We start from the raw sequence: 24,071 nt of genomic DNA, 5'->3' as shown, positions 1-24,071 counted from the left end.
CCCCTCTCCCTCTTCTTTCTTTCTTTCTTTCTTTCTTTCTTTCTTTCTTTCTTTCTTTCTTTCTTTCTTTCTTTCTTTCTTTCTCTTTCTTCTCCTTCTTTTTTGAGACAGGGTTTCTCTGTATAGCCTGGCTGTCCTGGACTTCATTATGTAGGCCAGGCTGGCCTCCAGATTGCTGGGATTAAAGGTATGTATCACAATACAGAGCTCAGCTTGCATTTTAAAGCAGTCTTTTATGTCAGATTTAGCCTTCACAGGATTCCTTTTGAAATAATGGATTCATCCTGCTAGAAAAACAACCCCTGGTACTCGATAAACAGGTTTACATAATTTAAAAGAATAAGTAGCTTTCTCAGGTGACAATCGGAGAGTTGAGTGTCCTAGCTCCCACAAGCCACCACGACTTGCAGAAGGCGGAATACCCAATCTGTGCCAACACGATTAGAGTCATTTATTCCACAATTGGAGCAAACTGCTAGTGATATACTGCCACCCTGGCTAAAGTAACGCTGCTGATACAAGGAACTCAGGGAGGGGAGGATATAATTAATAGCTCTGTGATGGGGTCACCATGCAGGGCACAAACCCTCACAATAGCAGTGTCTTACGTTAGGTCTGCTTCTCGGGCGCTCGTCAAGGGGAGTGACGATCTTCATCTGGGATGGGTGGACTCTGCCGGTGCCTTCTCCCCGTTGGCATTCCAAGTAATTATTTTCTGCCTGTTTCAGGATCACAAGTACATCCCCACGCTGTAAAGCACAACAGCACTCTGAAGCAATTATTATTTAATAAAACATTATTACTTTCCCATGTTTTAATCTTTGGCGCCTAAAGCATTTAATAACGTGTAATAGCGGGAGCAGAGGGCAGCATTATTATTATTATTTTTTAAAATCAGTCAGTAAGGAAAGAGCTTGACTTTACCTTACAAGAGAGTTCCGTGGGGTTTTGGGAGACAATGTCTTCATTGGCAATTCCATGAGGCACAGACAGCTTAAATGTAAACCATAAGAGAATTATTCATAATCCCACATCGTCACCCGCTGCTGGTCACTTCAGCATGTGTGCTGAAGTACAACTTCTCCAGACGGACCACTCTCAGGCAGGCCTCGAGCCCTGGAAGCCAGTGAGGCCACCATTTCTCCTGGGCACTAAAGCTCTCAGGAGGTGGAGCTGAGCTCACTGGATCACAAGGGGTGAATGCGACCTCATGTTCTCTTAGGTCCTTTCTCTGTAGGGCTTTACTGATGGCTTCCATTTCCCTCGTAGTCTCCCTGGTAGCCAGTGTCTGTGCTTGAAGCCCAGTGACTTCCTGTTCCCTCAACTGTCTGACCTTAGGATGGTTTTTAGCCCCAGAGCTAAAGGGTTCTCTTCCTGCCTTGGTAGGTTTTGGCTGATAAGTACTTGTCAGAAGTTCTACACACTAAAGCGTGGAGAACGAGGCTGCCCAGGCCTGATTACCCACGAGCAAAGACACAGTACAAGGAGGTGGCTAAACAGACCATCATTTTTAATTGCTGATTTCTTTGAATTCCTTAAATGGTTTGACATTACACAGAATCCCAAGTGAAACCTGGTCCCCCTTAAATGAACAGTTTTGGCATAGGATGGCCATAGCAAACAGAGAACACACCACTAATTAATTAGCCCTGTATTCATGGTATGGTAAAATGCTGCGGAGTGTGGGTTCAGGGCCAAATTGTTCAGTGGTAAGGTCCTGGTTTTACCGCTTAAATCTCTAAAGTGGTCTCATTCTCCTTATTTGTATAATGGGGATAATAAAAGTATCTAATCTACAAGGCTGGTTTGAATAGTGCCTAGCTAATAATTAGTTCTTGACATATACCAATTACTATGTTACTTTATTTATTAAGTAGTTTATCCCAAAGACTATGCTTTGGGTAGTTAAAGTTTCATTAGTTTATGCTTCATCTTAGGGGGGTAGGGTGGGGATGGGGAGAGATGAGGAAGAGGGGGAGAGAGAGTGGCAATGGGTTTCACTAATTTAAATGACTGAATATATTATGTTTTTATCTGTTTATTCTTTTCTCAAAACCAGAATTAGCTTAAAGTAAAAAACACTTCCTGGCTTGATGTAAGTATAGAACAGAATTAAATTACTAACTACTGTTAAACACATCACTGGCATACAATTATTTAAAAAATAGAAATAGTTCTCCCTGTCCACTTAGAAGTTAATTTTCATAAATTATCTCTGTCTGTCATTTGTGGGAAAACACAGGCAAAAGTCATTTGGTGAAAAACATCCAAAAAGACCAAAATTAACATTCAACTATCTCAATTACTGATAAGAACTTTTAACCAGCAGCTATTAAATGGGGCGTGATAATTATGCTTACAAAAAAAAAAAAAACTGTAAGAAAGCCCATTGATCTTAATAAAAGCTTAATTTCTACTTCATTTAAATGCTACTCACTTAGTGGGCAAAGCAGCTGTAAAGTACCTACGACACCAGGACGACACCAGGAGATGAGCCACTCACTCCCGGCAGACGCTACTGCATCAGTGAGGTAGAATTCCTGTCTGCTGCTTCCCCTTCCTGAGTGCTTCTAATACTGTCTGGAAAACCCAGGGATTTTTGTCGTTGTTTTGTTTTTTTTAAAGGTTTGTTTGATGTGTATTATGAGTATTTTGCTCACATGTATGACAGTTGTCTCATGTGTTGTGTGTGGTTTTGAACTGCCTTGTGGCTGCTGGGAATCCAACTGGGACCCTCTGCACCTGCAAGAACAAGTGCTTCCAACTGTGAGCCATCATCTCTCCAGCCCCAGGAAACAGAGGTTTGTGGCAGCCTCGTTCTCTAAAGCTTTCTGGGCCAGGGTCTAAGCCCACGTTTGCTTTTATCATTTTAAAAAAGGACTACAGGTCTTTCTTATCCTAGCACAAAACCCTCAAGCACTTACCATGTATTTCCTGTAGAGAGGGTGTCCCGGTTTGGGACGAGGGGGTAGCACCGGATCTTGGTTTTTAAAGATTTGACTCTTGGCTTTTGAGAGTCCAGATACCAAGTGGCTTTGCTTCTTCTGAAGATCCATGTCAGAGGAGGAGCGGGTAAAAGGCAGATTTTTATTTGATGATTTGGATGTGGAAAGCTTAGGGGGTGGTGGTCTCTCGGGGGCCCCTTTGGAGGGAGGCTTCCAAACTGGAATGGCTTTTCCATGTATAGGTCTGAAAGGCCAGGGAGCCATGAGTCAGCGTTTGATCTCATCTAGGTTCTGTTTCATCCCAACACACACACACACACACACACACACACACACACACACACACACGGCAGCCTGGCACAGGCGTGAAGAGCTTTTCTGCTGGTGGGATATAGTTTACTAAAACCTGCAGGGTGTGCTATTTCTGAGCAAATGACTGTTGCATTAAACATTATGTCAGAGGAAATGGTATGATGCTCCGGCTTCCTCTTAGCTTGCACTGGAGAGTCATTAGCTCAAGACAAACAGGCATTTACTGTCATGAGCACTCCAAGGCCCCAAGTGCTCCTAAACCTACGGACTATTTCAGGAAGCTAAGCACTATCTACCACAGTCTGAGACAAAAGCTTAGGCAGTAGATGATATCAGGTGTAGGTGCCTGGGTCGTTTGTATAATTAGAAAAGGAACATCAAAGTCCCCTAATGGTCGCATTATACGTTACTATTAAAACTCTTAATTTAGCTTAGCATAAAGTCCTAAAAATGCAATAGGACAGTTACTAGTTTGAGAACCTTTTTTCTAATCTCTAAATGGAAATAAACTTCAACATGGCAATACCTTCTGAAAGTGTGGCAGCCTTTGTTCAAATACTTCTAGAGCCAGCTTCTGATGCTGAGAAACAGGCCTGCCTTTCCTAATAGGAGGGTGTTCATGAGCAAGACTCCGCAAGAGGAACTGTTTTGGTTTGGAAAACTGTCTTATTTATTTGGAAAAAGTATCAAAGGCTCACTCATGTTTGTGCTCTGTGGGTTTTTGGATCTTGTTAAAAGAAGAAAAGATCAGAGAGTCCCATAACCTGCTGTCACAAGCAGAGAGTCCCATAACCTGCTGTCACAAGCAGACTGTGGGCTGGCAGCCTGGGCAGACTTATAAGTTTCTCTCCACAGCAAGATCTAAGGCTCACAGCCCTGCATACAGAAGATAGTGGACAGGAGCCACTTCTCCACGGCATTCATGTCCCTCCAACTTTCCCACATTATACCTACCTTGGTGGCAACCTGGGGGTTCCTTGTACCAAGCCTCCTGATTCACTGGCTTGCTCCAGTTCCTACAAATGTCACAGAGGCTTTTTAGTCAAGACTAATCCAAAACAAGGGTTTGTAGGAGGAACTAGGGTCACCTTTTTTGAGTGATTCTCTAAGTAGAAATGCTGTGAAGTTATGGAGAACAGCCGAGAAGGACTCTGAGTATTATACATCATGTACGTATACACATACACATACACATGCACACCCTTGCTGGCTTGGAACTCTGTAGACCAGGCTGGCTTTGAACTCAGAGATTCACCTGTCTCTGTGTCTGAGCGTTGGGGTTAAAGGCACGGTCTATTGTGTCCAGTCGTAAAGCAATATTTTAAAAAAGGCTTTTTTTTTTTTTTTTAAATGTGTGACTGTTTTGCCTACATGTATGTCTGTGCACCACATGTGTGCCTGGTGCCCTCAGAGGATAGAAGGGGTTGGGTGCCCTATATGGTGATTTTCTTCCTTTCTGCCAGCTTGTTTGCTTCAAATTTAATATGTGACATTTCTTCATTTCAATTATGGGAGAAACAGTCTTGAGTTTAAACCACAGAGAAGTGGATGGCTGTTCTGCCATCTCATCTCCTTGCTGGATGGCTTCAAAACAAGCAGTGGGTTCTGAACTAGAGGAGTTGAGGGCACTAAAAAGGACTTGAAAGTAAGACACGTGAGGAGTGACAGAAGGAGAGATGGGGTTGCATGGGCAGCCAAGGCCTTTGTGGGGAGTGTGTGTGTGTGTGTGTGTGAAGTGTGTGAGAGTACAGGACAGGTGGAGCTGGACTCTGAAGCCTAATGATAGACAAGAGGATTTGGAGTGGGGAGGGGTCGATGGAGAGATTCCTTGGGGGTGGGGGCAGGGCTCAGCTGGTCTGTTTCATAGGTTTTCATCATAGGCCGAGGACTGGGAAATCCTTCCTCTGTTGAGTGAGAAACAGAAAGATCTCAAAGACCAGGTAGGCCTCTTTGTTCTTTTCTTTTGGAAAAGTACTAACTAAATTGTTTTTTCTTTCTTTTTTTTTTTTTTCGTTTTTTCAATTGAAACCTTGAAAGTATTTATTCCTAAGACCAACTTTCCCTTTCCAGTCATTAAGACCCCAGCATACACCCAGGAAATACTATGTCTAAGACTTTAAAGGAAAATCCCTGTCCGTTCGAATGACTCTGCATTAACAGTTACTTAGTCAGTGCTTAGGAATCTCTGGGCAGATCCAAACTGTTCCATCCTCATAACAAATGGATTAGAACTTCTTTCCACGATTTTTAAATCCATGCTATTTATAACATTTCCTTAAATACCAAGTGATTAATCGCCAGTAACTATGATAATTTAAACATGTTTCGATGTCTTAAAAACCTCATTTTTTAAAAAACAAATTAAGCTTGCCCTTAAAACTTGGTTTCACTAATGAGTTCAGTTAATGTAGTGAAGCAAGCCGCCAGCTCATAAACCCTGCAATATTCCAGAATAACCCACGCCTTATAAACACGCTGCTGCCTGTAATTCTTCCTGACAATATTGCGCTGATAAAATGCATGGCTTTCCTTGGCCACCTTTAAAATTAAAGCAAACAAACTTTAGCAGGCAAGGAGAACTTTTTATTGATTTTCCTTAAAATTAGTTGTGGGTTATGCCTTAATAACTAAGGGAAACTTCAGCAGAAATATTAACGTGTAACTGATACAGAAGTGTACATATCTTACGGTGTATAACACATATTAGCTGCAGCCTCCGGGGCGAGGCTTATCTGCTCGTTGGGTTTTCAACAAGGCTTTACCACAACTGAGCTACATCCATGTAGGTTTGTTGGATATTTGTTTGTTTGTTTGAGACAGGGTTTCTCTATGTAGCCCTGGCTGTCTTGGAACTCACTCTGTAGACCAGGCTGGCCTCGAACTCAGAAATCCGCCTGCCTCTGCCTCCCGAGTGCTGGGATTAAAGGCGTGCGCCACCATGCCCGGCTTGTTGGATATTTAAAATATCTTTCTGATCTCTCACTTGATAAGCTCCTAAATTGGAACAAGAAAGGCACATCCTGGGAGGCACTGCCGTGGGTGACACCCTCCAACAGTGACAAGGTGGCCCCTCTTCCTGCAGCTGTCTTAGTGTTCGCTCAGTGAGGGTTGGTGCCCAGGTTCTGCCAACAGTCCTCAGAGACTACTGACTCAAGTTTCCCCCTCTTCAGCGTTCCACACACGCTGTGAAGCCTTTCTCTATCGTCTTAGTTTTTTCCTAGTTCTGAGATTGTGGAATTCTGGTGTCTGAGATGCTGCCTGGGTTCCTGGCAGAGGTGTTTTTCTGATCATAGCATTTCTATAATCTATAGAAATCCATCTTTGCACCATCTGCATTAGAATCATACTTGAATTTTGGAAAAATTCCTCCCCTCCCCTCATTTCTTTTTGAGACCGGACCTTGTGGTACAGCACGGATGGGAGTGGCACTCATGGTCCTCCTGTCTCAGCTTCTCCACATACTAGGGCAACAGTGGATGTCACCACACCTGGGGATTCTGGATTTGGTGTCATTTTAAAAAGGGAGATATTTCTCCTTCTCCCAAGACCACATGTGCACCACATGCATCTTAGGGTTTCCGTTGTTGTGAGGGGACACCAGGACCAAGGCAACTATTATAAGGACAACATTTAATTGGGGTTGGCTTACAGCTTCAGAGGTTCAGTCCATTATCATCAAGGTAGGAACATGGTAGTGCCCAGGCAGGCATGGCACAGAAGGAGCTGAGAGTTCTACATCTTCATCTGAAGGAAGCCAGGAGTAGACTATCTTCCAGGCATCTACAAGGAGGATCTCAAAGCCCATAGCCACACTGACACACTTCCTCCAACAAGGTCACATCTCCTAATAGCTCCGTTCCTTGGGCCAAGCATATTCAAACCACCACAGTGTGTGTGTCAGAAGTGTGGAGCAGCTGGCTTAGGTATGTTTTGTAGGAATTGACACTCCTTAGAGCAGAGTTTAAAGTCAGCTTCTTTCTGGCCCATACACTTTTGGGCTGTGTGCCTGGATTCTGACATGAGCCATGCAGAGTCTCCCATAGAGTTGGCAGGCTTAGGGGATGCTTTGAGACGGCAAGGGAGCACACAGCTCCAGTGGCTCCCGATGAGACCCTAGAGCCCATCACTTTAGTAATGGAAGTAAGGTTTGGCGACTATAGACACAGGGCTGATGACAAGTTCCCTGACGCTCTGGGCAGGGGAAACAGCAGACAGGACAGTTGGGAAAGCCTGTCTACCCTCAGTCTGTGACACTGACACCTTCTACAGGGCTCCCATCACCTCCAGTCCTCATGGCCACTGGTCTAAATAAACTCAGTAATTTCAATTCTCAAAACAAAATTTTTAGGCCTGGGTTTGACCTTCGTCTCTAGAAATCACACACAAACCTGCTTCCTTGCGCCCTTTCCTTCAGACTCACTGTGCCTATTATGGTCTGCACGCATGAGCAGACAGGTGGCCTGAATCCCTGGGATGGGAACAGGGCAGGATTTCCTCCTGCTCATGTGAGGCTCGGAGGTAGCTATGGACACTGGAGCTCTCTGGGGAGTTTGGTTTATCCAAACTTGTTTTCTTTTAAATGTAGGTATCACTCTTGGACTGTGTGACAATGCAGGTGACAATCCCAGTGTTTCCATAGTGTGGTCATTCAAAGAACCCGGCCGGCCCAGCGCTCACTGGAGAGTGTGCACTGGCTCACCACAGCTTCCTACAGGAGCCTTTTCAGAGTAGAGCCTGAGACCTTTGCAGATCTCAACAACTTCACTCTCCTCCATCCGGGTTTGGGATCACAGTAGAGCAGGGGCCCAACGATCTGCTTTTGGGCTTTCTTTGCCCAGTTTTAATAAAAATTTATTATCAAATACTTTGAAGATACAAATGATCACTAAATTTTAATTCATTCTACAGAAGAATCTCATTAACTTGGTATTGGCTAATTTAATTTAATGTCTTTTTCAAAGAAATTTCTCCTCACTAGATGATTAGACTGGTTTGCCTGTGTGATGAGCACAGTTAATGCACAGGGTAAGACTATTACAAAAATTGAACTGAATTGGTTTAAAGACTTTAAGAATTGATTTCTTTTGAAACAAGCCATAAAGATTGCCCACCAGGAGGAAATTTTTTAAAATGCACATGGGAACAGTATTAAGGTTGAAATATACAATACATATATAAAAGGTCCTGGGTATGTTAACAAAAGCATAGGAAAGTATTTATTTCAATTAAAAGTTTTTCTTAAATTTCAAAATAAAAATCTCTTAGTTATTTTAAATTATTATTTTTTAAATAAAAATAGATTTGAATGTTTTAAACAAAATCTGACAACTTGACTAATCTATTTCTATAAATATTAAAGTTTTTTGGAAGTTATAATAACTTCCTCATTATTATTATGGTATCATATAAAAGACAATGTTATTATATTGGTACAGGAGAAATTATTTTATAATGAAGTACAATGAATGAATCCAATCCTTCTATAGGGACTTGTAAAATATTGAATATAACATTAAGTAAGCACATGAGGTTTAACAATTGGGTTCTAATAAGATATTTCTCAATGGTAAGATAATTTAAACAGCAACTGAACACACAGAACTGGTTCAGAACTCTGTCTTAGGCCTAACAACCCCTCGGCATCACTTACTGGGTTTCTAGTTCTGTCAGAGTGACTGAGCCTTCCAGACACTGCACTGTGAGTATTCCCAACTGGCTTTTCGGCAGGAAGAGGAGGTGGGCTTTGTGGTTCCTTGTGTAAACCTAGGGGAAAGACAAGACCGAAGTCACCAGCAATGGCTAGTCCAGGATTCCATACGATGACCTGAATGGGTTCCCTAGGAACATGGCTGGCAGGAGACAGTAGTGAGAAAGTCCTCAGCAGACCTCTGAAAAGTGGAAAGTGAGTAGGCCCACACCATGCCACACAGTAGGATAGCATTTGCTAAGAACGATGAGTCAGGCATTAACTCAGGCACTCCACATAAAACCCAGACCCCTGTGTTAGATCTGTCTGGTCTCCTTGTAGCTGGTACCATGTATGGCAATTTCGGTTTACATCTTAAAGTGAAATAAGGTCAAAATGTTTGTTCTTTAGTTGTGCTAGCCACATTTCCAGTAGCCTGTTGCCACTGGGGGAATAAAGGCTACCACAGTGGCCAGCAAGAATATACCACTGCCAGAATATCATACTAGATAATATGCTACCTATTCTAGAGATACTGGAATTAAGAAAACTCTAAGTGAGATGTTTAACTTATTAATGTCAGTAACTGTCAGGTTTGTTTGAACTAAAGCCTGTGCTCATTCTAGTAAAACATGGTCCTTAATAGGCGGACCACCCAACCCTCCCCATTCACAAATAATTAAATGCTTCTGATAATTTAGGTTAATGGCCATAATTGCCCCAACTACTGAAACAATACTTTTACATCCAAACCACACATGCAGCTCAGTAATATTCCCAACTCACTTTAAAGAAAATAGAGATGGTTAGATTCAATTACTGCCAGAGAATGAAAATCTGTGTACAGGAATACTTAAGGGGACGACTGTAACATATTGCCAGAGGCTAAAGCCAAACCTTTTACACTGTCTGGTGTAGCTACTGAAAAAGTACATGGGAATTCTCATTTGTTCAAATGAATACTTGGAATTTCTAGCTCTAGTGAAAAACCTCTAACATGAAGATGATCTGTCAGGTTCCTGTTCCACCCACAGACAGGAAAGCATTCTCAAAGGGAGAAAAATGCCCAAGCCTGCTACTAGGAAAACAAATGATTTAAGTGCTTTTCGGGAGAGAGGCAGGACACACAGAACCATTCAAGTCAGTCAGTCACCTTCCTCCATGACCTCCCACTGTGCCAGGTTCTCAGCCTCACATGGAGACAATCACACTATTTAAGAGTTCACTGGAGCACTAAGATGTGAGCTGGATGCTTACTTGCAGAAAGGGCACAGGGAGAACCTGTTATGGCTATGACGGGCTTCAGAGGTACAGTTCCCATTTTAATACAGTCAGTGAAGGATCTGACAAGAGCCTGGAGTTCAGGGGACCAGCTATGTGCATAGCCTGGGGAGGATGTCTTAGGTTCCAGGGGAAGGAGCTGCAGGTTCAAAGACTATAAAGAACCTTGCACACCAAGCTGGCCTTTTCTTCCCTGTCCATTCCAGATTCTATAGACACCAGAAATCATGTTCTTCTTCCTGTACTGCATTTATGCATTGTTTAAAAACTGTACCAACGGGGGCCAGAGGATGGCTCAGGGACTAAGTGCACTGGCTCCTCTTCCAGAGGGCCCAGGTTCACAGCACCCGCATGGAGACTCACAACCATCTCTCATTCTAACTCCAATTTATCTGATATCTTGTTCTGCTTAGTGCACAAGGTACACAGACACACATGCTGGCAAAACCTCCATAAAAAAAAAAAAGAGATGATTTACCATTGTATTGGCAGAACTCTGAGAACTGACTTGTGCCGCCCTGACGACTCTTGGAAGGCTGTTTTGGCCTGTCAGTTCTCACACGCTCACCAGCATAGATTCACCTTTAAACAGTTCCTGGGGCGTTGTTTGGAAATTATTTAAGATGGTTCCTTAGCTTATCTTTTCACAATTTCAGAGTTAATAACCCAATTTAGGAAATGTAAATAGGGCCCGACACTGCTTACCCTAGGAAGGCCTGCTCACAAGTTCTGTACTGTAAGATGGGACTAACCACCATTTACTTATTGATTTTTTTTCTTTTCTTTTCTCTTCTCTTACTTTCCTTTCCCTTTCTGTTTTTCTGTCTTTCTTTCTGTCTTTCTTTCTGTCTCTCTGTCTCTGTCTCTCTCTTTCTTTCTTGCGACAGGGTTCCTTTGTATAACTGCCCTGGCTGTCCTGAACTCACTCTGCTTACCAGACCCCACTTGTCTTCTGCCCCCCGAGTGCTAGGATTAAAGGGGTGTGTGACCCCCATCACCTGGTACCAACTAACCATCTTTAGAACTAACAAATCCAAAGAATCTGGCTCGGCTTAACAGTCACTTTTCCTTCCAGACATCTGGAATTTTAGAATCTGGCCAAGTTGTTTTTGGTGGCTATGTATCTAGTCCTCAGGAACAGCAGTGGGCAAAGCATCTCTGAAAGTCTCCGTTTAACATGTTGTGTGCTGTCCTAATTCACCGTCGAGAGACTGAGGTATGTTTTGTGTGGCCTGACCTCACGAGAGGATTCCTGGAAGCTTATTTCTGGTTTCTGTCACATTATACCCCATTTGCCTTTCCCCTTAGTGGATTCTGTCTCATTTACTCTTACAGTAATAAATCATAATCATGACTATGGAGTCCTGAGAGGAGTCCTAATGATTCATTGACTTGGAGGTGGTCTTGGGGAAACTGGCCTTAGAGTAAATTTAAGAATAGAAGTTGCGGGGCTGGAGAGGTGGCTCAGCGGTTAAGAGCACTCTTCTGAAGGTCCTGAGTTCAATCCCAGCAACCACATGGTGGCTCACAACCGCTGGTAAAGAGATCGGATGCCCTCTTCTGGAGTGTCTGATGACAGCTACAGCGTACCTACATATAATAATAAATAAATCTTTAAAAAAAAAAAAAAGGAATAGAAGTTGTGAACTAAGGGCATTACTCATGTAAACCACGAGAGATGACTGGATTCTAGCCTTAGCAAGTCAAAAAAAAAAAAAAAAGGTTATCTTAGAATTCACATGAGGTTTCCATATTAGTGATCTTTGTATTTTACTATGCTTGTAAAATCCAAAATACAGTTACAAGGTAACAGCAAATAAGTGTTTCCTTGTAACCTTGTAACCAATGAGCTACAATGTTACTCCTTTCTGGGCTATATTACACTGACAAAAGCCATTATGCACCATTTCCCTAATCAACACTACAATATAACCTTTAAAGAAGCAAGACCTGCCAGAAATTGAGAGTGTTGGCTTTTCTCTTCATTTTTCACAGCAACTCTGTTGAATCTCTTGCTACTGGCTGAGCACTAGCAATGAATAACAAAACCATTAAAGAGACTAAAACCAACATGATGCTTCTTGGTAGTGTCTTAGAGACAAGCCAGTCCCCTAAGGTCCACTCTCAGGACACTCCAGGCCTGGACGCATGCCTGCGTTAGGAGGAATTGGCAGGCCCTCCTGTCGGACAAAGGCAACAGCATCCCTCGGCCAGGCAAAAGCTCTGCAGCCGTGACTGAGACCAGAGGCCCCTGGAAAGCAGAGCGATGAGTTCCAGCCCTGCCAGGAACTGCTCCAGGACGCAGAGTTTCGATTCTTTCTTAGTGCTCTTGTAGCCCAGGCTGGACTCAAAACTCACTGTGTAGCCAGGGATGACCTTGAACTTCTCATTCTTTTGCCTTAACTTTCTGAGTGCTAGGATTACAGATGTGTACCATCTCTCCCTGTTTTATATTCTTCCAGGAACTGAACCCAGGTCTTCCAGCATGCTAGGCAATCACTCTACCAACAGAGTCACATCCCCAGCCCTAAATATCACATTTTAGAGGTAACATTAAAGCTGATTTAAAATTTCATTTACTCTATGTTTAAAAGAATCAATTAAGGAGGTACACAAAAGTCTAGGGTTATACAAATTTTAAAATGATATTTATTTTGCAACTTAGTCATTCTATGAAGTATAATTGTTAGATATTTCTAAAGCTATTGGGTGTAGTTCTTTGAACAATTCACACACACATGAAGACTGAGCTGACTGGAACAGTACACCCCTGATAGACATATATAACTTCATTCGCTATTCGTTTTACCTCTCTCCCACCATCTTTACCAGAAGCACTGATATAGGATATTGTGATTGTTCCCAGATTCACAGTCTCTTTACTCTCTTTGTCTAAAATCAACCTTAAAGATAGACAGAACACAAATTTTTGGTGATAATTCTCCAAAGAACTGAAAGAGAACACCTTGCTCCAGGATGTCCGTGACCGTGCATAACAAACTGCAGGTTACACGTAATTTCAAAAGCAGACATTGATAAGTTAATTCTGATTTCTCCTGGGCTCTTGGAGGAGTAAATTAGGAACACAGAGAAGAGCTTACATTTTCCTGGTTTGGCTGGGATTCGTATTACAGTAGGCTTCCTGGTGGGCGCTGGCTGAAAGGCTCTTTCTTTTGTTGCTTCTGTTTTTGTGGGGAGCTGAAAGGGATCTAATGAAAAACATAGTTTATTTTGCATGTTTTAGTTAACACAGATTCAAACAAAAAAGCCTCATTCATAATTTAAGAGTCATATTTCTCATGCCCCAGGGAAAACTATTCATGGATAAACAAAATCTCAGTTTGCAGAGACAAAAACAAAGTTGGAGCTCATAAAAGGAAATAATTTAGTACCCCGTAAATAATTCATATGGCTTTCTTCCTCTCTGATGAGAGAGATCCAGGACAATCCTGAATTATGTAGAAACTAGCTTTCAGGGGAGTGTAATCATTTCATAAATGTCTGCCTATAAGTGAGGGGGCAACTGCAACAAGCAATCTTCCCTAACAGCAAGACCCCAGGCCCCCAGGAGGGCTCTGCACATCCCTGTGCAAGGCTGTAATACACCAGCAGCTTCCTCCCCCCTCACATGTCCTGACACTGGGACGAGCCCAGCTGTCTTAGATTCAGTTTAGTGACGCTACACTTCCATAATGTGGAAGTAAAGAGGATTTTATTCCAAGAATAAATCATCTCCTTTCAAATATCTAACTCTGGGGCAAAGATATACGACTTAGCATTTCTCCATCTTCATTAATTTATTTTAAGTAAATCAGATATGCCAAGGGTAAGTATTTTAAATCAAAACATAACTATAAACCCATTTTTTTAAAACAGAAAGAAATGAACTTTAATGTAAATGCTCTTTTCATTATTTTAGAAATATGTCTATAGAGATGTTTGCATGTGGGGCTGGAGGATGGCTTAGCACTTGAGAGAACTTGTTCTTGCAGAGGAGCTGAGCTTGGTTTCTGGCACCCGTATCAGGCCTGTAACTCCAATCTCAGGGGATCTATTGCCTCTTTTGGCCTCCATTGGTTCCAGGCACATATATGATACATAAATACACATGGAGGCACACCCCCCATTTAAAAAAATGTAAGTGTGGTATACGCGCGCACGCTCGTGTGTGTGTGTGTGTGTGTGTGTGTGTGTGTGTGCTGGTTCACATGCATGTGCATGTGTTATAGAAGTCAGAAGAGGATGCCTGCCTGGTAACCTGTTCTATCATTTTTACCCCCTGGAGGCCAGTTATTTTCCTGAATCTGAAGCTGGCTGGTTTTTCGGCTAGGCCGATTGGCCAGTGAGCTCTGTTGATCTATCTTTACCCCCTTTATGCTGGGGTTGCAAACACACACATTCAGACTCTACGTTGATGCTGGGGATCCAAATTCAGGCCCTCCTCACTCCCCCTGAACCACCTCCCCAGCTCCTATATTATTTCTTTTTGAACCATGGGAACCCAAAGCTTGGGAAATAGGTCGGCTGGTAAGAGGCTTTGCCATGCAAACACCGGTGCCTGGGTTAATCCCTAGAATTCATGTAAAAAGCTTTGTGCACTGAGGGAGCAGAGACAAGAGGGTCTTTGGGGTTGGCTGGCAAGCCAATACAGCAGAAAGGGGGAGCTCTGGCTTCAGTGAGATGCCCTGTTGAAGGAAAAAAGGGGGAGAGCAACAGAGGAAGACACTTGATATCTGCCTCTGGACTCTGCATGCACACAAGTGTGTGTACCACACAGACACAGACAGTCACTCTCTCTTCCCACAATAATAATAATAATAATAATAATAATAATAATAATAATAATAATATGTACTGGCTAGCTTTGTGTCAACTTGACACAGCTGGAGTTATCACAGAGAAAGGAGCTTCAGTTGGGGAAATGCCCCCATGAGATCCAGCTGTGGGGCATTTTCTCAATTAGTGATCAAGGGGGAGAGGCCCCTTGTGGGTGGGACCATCTCTGGGCTGGTAGTTTTGGATTCTATAAGAAAGCAGGCTGAGCAAGCCAGGGGAAGCAAGCCAGTAAAGAACATCCCTCCATGGCTTCTGCATCAGCTCCTGCTCCCTGACCTGCTTGAGTTCCAGTTCTGACTTCTTTCAATGATGAACAGTAATGTGGAAATGTAAGCCGAATAAACCCTTTCCTCCCCAACTGCTTCTTGGTCATGATGTTTGTGCAGGAATAGAAACCCTGACTAAGACATAATAATAATAATAATAATAATAATAATAATAATAATAATAATAATAATAATAGAAAGATGGGAGACCTAAAAATAAACAGAATAGGAAAAATAAGATGGCATGCTCTACAGCATCTTCTCTTTCTGCTCATCTCTCCCTCTCCTGCCTCTGTGCTGCCCCTCTGGTCTGCTGGAACCTAGAACTGCCAGCCTTCCTTATCCTCTACAGGCTGCAGAAGGCTGGCCTTGCCTTCTAACCACCCTTAACCTCACCAACCCCCTCAGCGGTTACATCCCATTTCTCAAATCTCGCAGGGATCTGTTTCCTGCTGGAAAAGGACTAGTTAAAATAACCAAGGCTAATCAAGTTCAGGGTAGTCAACCTTTCCTGTGGTATTTCTGCTGTAATTGCTGCTTCTGGCATCTCTAATATGCTCGTTACTGGTATAGTTTTCAGCTAATGCTGTTTGCTGGGTGAGTTTGGAGGGAGAAGAAAATGTTGAGCCTGAAATTGAATTCTGCACCTATGAATTCTCACATTCTAGAGTAGGTGTGCAGGACAGTGGCTCAGGGTGGGTGGTGGTTGGAGAAAGGCTTGACAAGAGTTACTGAGTAGGTTGGCAAAGGAACATCCAAATCCAGCTTGCAGGGGAGGCCAGCCTCAGGAAATCCTGCCTCTAATCCTGCCCTCTAGAGGGTGTACCTCAAGAATCCTGTCAGAGGGTCAGCCACTTTGTCTTAAGCTCAAGGATTTAAACACAAGAAGCTATGCTACAAGACTATACTCAAAGTGCTCTCAGTACCCTCTCTCTTCCTTTTAGTTTTCCTGTTGCTAGCTCCTCTTAAATGACTGACTCGGTCAAGTGTAATTATTCTGCTATGCACACCCTGGTGAAAAAGTGTTACACCATTGCAGACTGGCCCTTGTGCTGATGGGCCCCAGTTGTGCTCACTGTGTCCAGAGCTCATCTGCTTGTTGTGTTGGGCTGACATCCATGTGACACCAAAAGAGGACAAAAAGGACAAATCACTGAGAAGAAGGGGGATCAAAGGCCTGGCCTTTACCTCCATGATGGTCTGTGCACAACAGTCAAGTCATCTCTAAATGAGCCACACCCTCAACTGCTGAAGTGGACTTTTCTCCCTGAATGTGGGCAACATAAAATGCAAGCATGGCACCCCCCTCTGTGTTTGTGGACTGCAGGCACAGAAGGCCACATCACTGACATCTGTTTAAAGGGCTAAAGTTCGTGACCTTCGGACCTAGGCCTTAGTTTTAGAAAATACCTCTAGGAACAAAAAACGCTGGAAGTAAATATTTCTAGGAGTATACGTTATAGGATTTTTTTTTCCTTTTCTTTTTCTTTTTCCTTTTTTTTTTTTTTTTTTAGAAATAAAAGCAAAACATAGGGGCAATAACAGGGGGAATATTTGAGTATTCAACTCCAAAATACTTTAATTTTATTATTGGAAAAAAAAAACTGGGTAGTGGTGGCGCACGCCTTTAATCCCAACACTTTGGAGGCAGAGGCAGGCTGATTTCTGAGTTCAAATCCAGCCAGGGATACATAGAGAAACCTTGTTTTGAAAAACCAAAACCAAAACCAACCAACCAATCAACCAACCAACCAAAAAACAAAAAACAAAAAACAAAACAAAAAAAAAAAAAGAAAAAGAAAAAGAAAAAAAGAAAGAAAAGAATAGACAGCAAAAATATTTACAAATATACTGTAAGAAAGATCCTTTCCACCTGCCCCAAGTACATTTTCTTAATGGTTTGAAAAATGACTATAGTTTTAAAGGTGGGGATTAGATACAAAGAAACAATAGATTGGACTATTAATCTGAAGAGATATTGTCAATAAATCTCATTGCTTTTCCAAGGCAACAATAATATCAATCAACAATAATAAGCTATAAAAACAAAAACTGCTTTAGTGATCTTGGGGAATGCAGATACATATATATTACTCACAATAAACAGAATCTTAAAAAAGAAAGAAGAAAAAATGATTGGGACAGATGTGGGCATCTGAATGCTTCCAGGAGCTGTGAGGTAAAGGCAGGGGGGTGGCAAGTTGGATGACAACCTGAGCTACAGAGTGATAAAATCCTGACTGGAAGAAAAAAGAAAAACAAGTAAAGAAGATCATTTCCCTAAAGGTCCCACTTATACAACTTAAATGACTCAACACAAAATGAAAATCAGGCCTTCCATCCATCTTCTCCAAGTCCTTCCAGATACATAGTTTAAGACTTAACACTGGGGGCTGGTGAGATGGCTCAACGTGTAAGAGCACCCGACTGCTCTTCCAAAGGTCCTGAGTTCAAATCCCAGCAACCATATGGTGGCTTACAACGATCCATAACAAGATCTGATGCCCTCTTCTGGAGTGTCTGAAGTCAGCTACAGTGTACTTACATATAATAAATAAATCTTAAAAAAAAAAAAAAAAGACTTAACACATCAGTAACTAAAATACCAGGAATCCCATTCTTCATCTTGTTTATTTGGGAAAGGGTCTTATGTATCCTGGGCAATGATACACAGTGATACACAGTTTATATACAGTGATACATTTATGTATCAAGCTTACCAAGTAGCTGAGGATGACCTTGAGCTCCTGGGCCTCCTGCTCCTCACCCAGTGCTGGAAATACAGGCCTGGGCCACCTCATCAGGTTTACACAGTATTGTAGGTTAAACTCAGGGCTTCATGTATCCTAGGTAAACACTCTACCAACTAAGACACATCCCTATTCCCTGGACCTTGAATTTCAAAATATATATAAATGGAGGTTTGTTTGCTGTCTAGGTACTACACAATAGTCCATTGTATTGCATCCTACCATATAATTCATTTAAGCAGCCCATTGAAACTTATTTCCAATATTCTTTGTGAATATACATAATCTGCATAGACTGCTGATGAGAATGACTGCCATAAATTCATATGTTTGAATACTTGATCTCCAGCTGGTGCAACTGTTTGGGAAAGATTAGGGGTTGTGTCCTTGTTGAAGAAGGTGTGTCACTGGGGGCAGGCTTGAAGGTTTCACAAGAGACATTCCCAGTATGTGTGTGTCTCTCTGCCTCCTACTTTCAGATTAAGATGTGAGCTCTCAGATACTGTTCCGGCACCACGCCTGCCTGCCTGCCTGCCCGCAGCCATGCTCCCCATCATGATCATCATGGACCCAACCCTCCAAACCATAAGACCCAAATAAATTCTTTCTTTGATAAGTTGCCTGGATCAGAGTGTTTTGTCACAGCAACAGAACAGTAACTAAGACATATGTGCATTATTATCTCCAATATTCTTTAGAACAAGTTCTTAGTCTAGAGCCCAGGAGTGTTCTTGACATGTTAAGGTTATACCACAAACTGTTCATACATGAACTAATGGATACCTCTTGAAAGGAGATAAAAGAGACACAGGCTGCAGCAGGTTCTCAGAATTCTGTGGTCTACAGGTTGTTAATAACCTCCTGGGGATAATTCTATCAGAGGCCGCTCATGCACACAAGACAAACACTGTCCAGAGCTAGGGATGTCAGTGACATTTTCCTGTCTTTGTCGTGTTCACTCTGTCTTCTTTCTGGTTTCTCATTTCAACACCAATTCCTCTACATGTGTCGCCAAACAAGCAGGCCCCTTTACACCTGGGCACGGTCTTTATTACTGGGCTGATAAACACTGGTGACTTCTTCTGTCCATTAGCTGTCTGTAATAATACACTTGTCACTGTAATTAGTTTCCCCATCTCTGGCTTGCTTTTCTGTCATTTCTCTCTCCAGAGTTCTGTTAATAGCATAGATTGGTCACTAAACTATCAATACAGTCTTTGTAATGGAGCTGACGGGAGAAGTTTGCTTTTTTTTTTTTTTTTTTTTGACAACTAGGTATGATTTGTAAGGGTTAGGAGTGGAATTGCTAACGCTTCTTAGCTTTATTACATTAACCTGGAAGGCATTCTACCTATGAAATGAACCCAATATTAAATTGTCTGTTTTATGAGTTTTCCTTTAATAATTCTTCTAATCTTTACAATGTTTCCACAGTGTCAGGATTTTCTGATCTCTATTTCCTGAGATTAATACGGCAACTTCATTTTATGAACGCTTTATTAGTTTCTCATTATTTTTGAGGGAAGACAAAGAGGCTCAAAGATGGACTTCTGAGTTTTCTTCTGCGTTCCTCTCCCTAGTTCTGGCTGATGCCTGGACCAATTAGGCAAGGGTCCACAAGGACCATTTATTTACTTATAATGACAATGCCACCAGAATACCAGGAAACCCTCACAGAATCCTCAGCCAAAAACAAACAAAAAATCCATCAGTACTGAAGGCCGAGGTGATCCCGAAGGTCTCTGGAGGGTAATGAGTAGATGGAGCCACAAGACCATTGTGCACTCTGGGAAAATCCCTAGGGCAGCTGTGGCTCAGGAGATGATGAATGGCTTGAAAGAGCTTAGAAGGAAGTGGCAGCGATCAAGAACAAAGGCTGTATATAGGAATGGGAGGTGTGAGGCGTTCTGAGAATGGGTCAGAAGGTAAAGCAAGCAATGGTGACTTAGATGTGAAGTAATCACTACCTCCCAGTCTGCAATGGTGACAGCGCTCTCCTACAAGATTGCAGCAGGCCCCGTACTATCCCACACCAGGGGGATTACTATGGTATTTTATGTGATGAAAGAGAGGCGCTGCCCGGATGAGGGAAGTGCTGAATCACACAGCAACTGTGTAAGAGATCACTCTACTTCCAATCCACATAGCTAGATACTCTGTGATACAGTGAGAAGATTCAAGGACAGCCTCTCTGTCACTCTAGGGAAGTTTGTCACCAAGTGAGGTGCGAAATATAGGGGTCAGGTTTACAAACAGATAAGCACGGGGCTCCCTCTGACTTCACAGTCAAGAGCAATGGCTAGTCAGGCATACAAATGATACACCTTGCCAATAAGAGGCCCTGATGATTGAATGTCAGGCGATGAAGAGGTAGAAATCAAGATGCAGAAAAGGCTGAGTGTGAGCATGGCACTGCAGGCATACTGTGTGTGAGGCATGGCACTGCAGTCAGGCTGAATGCTTTCTGTTCAGCTTCCTGTTTGAAGATGTCTGTCATGATCTGCTTTGTAACACAGAAGGAATTCTCAGCATTTTAAACCAAGTTTCCATCCCCACAATACCCAACAGATTCTAAAAAGGCAACCTCATTTGCTTTACATTGTTTCCCCATCCTGCCCTTCTCTGGCACTTGTAGCATCAAAAGGTTTAGATAAAAAAATGTTACTAGCAACACATTAAAATAGTCTATAAGGTTTTGTTTGTTTAGGGAGTCCTGAAAATGTGGATAGCAAACATAATGTGGAAAACAAACAGGACTTAGAATAAAAAGATTGTATTTGGGGGCTGGGGATGTAGGTGGTAGCATGATGAAGGAAGCCTTGGGCTTGACCAGCCTCCCAAGGATACCAAATCAAAGTGGACACACACACACACACACACAGACGCACACACAGACACACAGACACGCACACACTTACTCACAGAAACTCTCACACTCACAAATACACACACTCAAACACACACACACACACAAACACACATACTCAAACATTCACACTCACACACACACACACAAACACACATGCTCACAGACACACAGACAAACATTCACACACTCACAAACACACATGCACGTGCACGCATTCGCGGGTGCTCGAGCCATGGCTGGGAAAACAGTTTTATGACATGAGGCACTGATAGTCTTTCAGTCTGTGTACTTCATCTGCAACATGAGGCCACTGATGCCACACAGAGGGTTGTCTTAAATCAAATTAGTTTGAGTTGAAATAAAAATAGTATCACATCACAGTATACAGACCATCCATCCGCAGAAGCTCAACATAGCCCACCGTTCTCCTTCTGCCTTTGTGGATGAGAGATGTGCCTTTTTGCTTTATATGCTATAGCCAGTTATAATGTTGTGTGCATAATAAGCACTTAACAACTATGTCTGCTACCATGTACAACACACATGGTATTCAGATTTTGTTTGTCTGAGACAAGTCTCAGATGTAGCCCAGGCTGCCCTTCAACTTGGAGTTTTCCTAACTCAGCCTCGAGTGCTAAGCTCTCCTGCTTAGCTATACTCTGGCTTTGAAATTGTGTGTATTCTACACCATTCTAAGGCATACTTAATATTTATAACAGTTAAAATCTGGAAAATACTATCAAGTTTATATGCCCACAAATTCTATCCAAATAAGTAAACAATAGTAAAAGGAATTTTTCCATTGAGACATAGATCAGCTTGGTTTGACAGATCAAAGATAAACTTTATGTCACCGACAGATAAGCTTTGCTATCTGAACAGTGTGAAGAAAACATTCTCTCCGCCTTTGGGAAATTTAATTATCTTGATCTTGGCAGTACCGTTATCATTTTTGAGTTTTAGTTACAGAAATTTGCATTGCCAAGATATTCTGTGAGGATTACGGGAAAGAATCCTGTAGTGTATGTGTCCTGGCTCCGGGCATCATCACTCTTCCGGGATTCCTCCTTGGGCGGGCCCTTCTCTTGGCTCTCAGCTAGGACCCCTGTGGGGTCAGCAAATGATTCTCCATTTGTGAAGCTTGCATTTCATCCTCCTAAAACTATGTGTGGCCTGAACTTCAAACTGCTAATTTAGGAAGCCAGCACAAAAGCTGGTCCCCAGTCCCTGTCTGCTTATGTCTGGCTGCTATAATAAAATCGATGTGTTCTAGCATCTCTTTCCCTGGTCTCCCTTTCCTGTCTCTATGAGCATGTATCCCATGTATCTTATTTCTGTTTACACCATCTTGAAAGATGTGCACATCCCTCTATACATATATACATACTGAATACTAGAACAGCGAGTGAAACTGAAGACACCATTATGAGCTCGGGTTCCTTCCACTTGAAACTTTTACTCACCTAGAACCGTCTCAGAACCAATGGGTTCTTCAGCTGGGCTCCCCGAGGTGGGCAATATGTCATCGTCAAAGCTGATGAGGTCGATGTCCCCCAGGGCTTTGCTCTGCGGAGCTGGAACTGGGGGATTGGATGGCAGCCCTTCTCCAAGTGAGCGGAATGCTTTGGCTTGTGATGCTACTGAGAGTCGAGGTGGGACAGAAACCAGTTTCGGTGGAACCGAAGGGTACGGTGGGGCATCTGTGGAGGCTGATTTCTTCGGCAGCAAAGGCCGGGGAGCAGGAGTTGGGATTTTCTTCCCCGTATCGGGGCTCTCGGCCATGGGTCTTCCTCCAGAAGTCTCATGGTTCACGCTTCGTGTAAGGCCAGGAGCTGGTTTCTTTGGCAATTCAGGTTTGGTTACTGGGGTGATACCGGCTTCTTGTGGCGATGAGTATGGGGTGAGCCCTTCTCTGGAAGTCACCTTGAGCCTGTTTTCGGCCCATGTGTCCCATTCTCCAGAAGCTCTGTTAGCAGCTGGCTTGGGCGCCACTAAGGGTTTCCCCGAGGAAACAGCAGGCTTCGGGAGAATCGTGCGGGGAATAATCTCGGGTTTCTTGGGCAGTCCTGGGATTTCTGGGTTTGTCTGATCCTCAAATGCTTTGATCCTGGAAACAATAGTATTTTGGCTTTGTTCTGTGTTCATAATGTTCATCACTGCCTGACTATCTAAACTGCAGGTGCTGTCCAGTAGACACTGGGGTGGCCAGTCTTCTCTGGGGGTCACTGGGCTTTTCTGGATGTTTTTCTCTTTACTGTTAGCATCCTTAGCTACTGGTCTGAGGTTGCTTTTTGATCTTGGTCTTGGCACTGGACATCTTGTAGCACTAGGGTTTTCAGGACAATTTTGCTCTTCACAGATATCGAAGACGATTAAAGGTGCCACACTTGGGGGGAGGTTACCAGCTGAGGCTGCGGGTGACGGCTGGAGAGGCTTTAGAGGCGCCTGTAGTGCTGACAGGAGCAAAGGAACAGGGCAAAGTTATGGCATTATCATTTGAAAAGCAAAAACTTAACAGGAGCTATACAGATTTAAAAATATACAGCTAGGCTACCAAGAGATTAGGTTTCCACTTGGAACTATTCAAAGTCAGCTTACAGGACTGTACAAGTTGCATTTGTTTCTATAACATAGTCATTATATATTTTAAAATACCATTGAATTCCTGGCTTTCATTAGACATTACATAAACCTGGCTGTCAAAACTCAACAACTTTAATCCTCACTTTCCAAGGCACATCACTCTCATAAGTATCGCCTGAGTATGGAATACTCCAAAGACGCCCAGAGAGCCATCACCCATAGCATCTTACCAAGAAGAACTTACTAAATACCTTTATTTATTTATTGAGAAATGTTTCTTTTCGATATCTATTATTATTGAGAAAAATCCTTCTCAATGGAAACAAAGGGGACCCACGCTAATGCCCACTGTGGGTTAAAGAGAAGGTGCTTTTGTGAGGTGGATGAGAGACAGGGTTACAGCTCTCAAGAAAGATCTATTATAGCAACCACGGCATACCCAAATTAAAGCACACAGGGATCACAAAGCCTAGAAAGCAAGATTCAATAAATTATGCACGACTTGCAAATTTTTTTTTTTTTTTTTTTTTTTTTTTTTTTTTT

The 24,071-nt window shown here is 42.7% G+C and overlaps 1 protein-coding gene across 4 annotated transcripts in view; it reads right to left on the bottom strand.

Annotated features, from left to right (window-relative positions):
- The window catches only part of Sh3d19 (SH3 domain containing 19), a 161,245-nt gene that overhangs the window by 20,254 nt on the left and 116,920 nt on the right, over positions 1-24,071 (bottom strand). For 3 of the 4 annotated variants that reach the window (XM_029537542.1, XM_021196191.2, XM_029537544.1), the window contains exons 7-13: positions 22,409-23,398; positions 13,326-13,433; positions 8,908-9,020; positions 4,212-4,273; positions 2,925-3,189; positions 925-993; positions 609-749 (exon numbers count right to left, since the gene is read on the bottom strand). In XM_029537542.1, coding sequence (XP_029393402.1) covers positions 609-749; positions 925-993; positions 2,925-3,189; positions 4,212-4,273; positions 8,908-9,020; positions 13,326-13,433; positions 22,409-23,398 — 1,748 coding nt within the window. The remainder of the gene's footprint in view (positions 1-608; positions 750-924; positions 994-2,924; positions 3,190-4,211; positions 4,274-8,907; positions 9,021-13,325; positions 13,434-22,408; positions 23,399-24,071) is intronic. The other variant, XM_029537543.1, reaches the window with a different exon arrangement.

The sequence above is a fragment of the Mus pahari genome, chromosome 4, assembly GCF_900095145.1.
Source record: "Mus pahari chromosome 4, PAHARI_EIJ_v1.1, whole genome shotgun sequence".
Taxonomy (NCBI): Eukaryota; Metazoa; Chordata; class Mammalia; order Rodentia; family Muridae; genus Mus; species Mus pahari.
The sequence above is the reverse complement of the archived record's forward strand: the minus strand, read 5'-3'. Positions and strand labels throughout refer to the sequence as shown.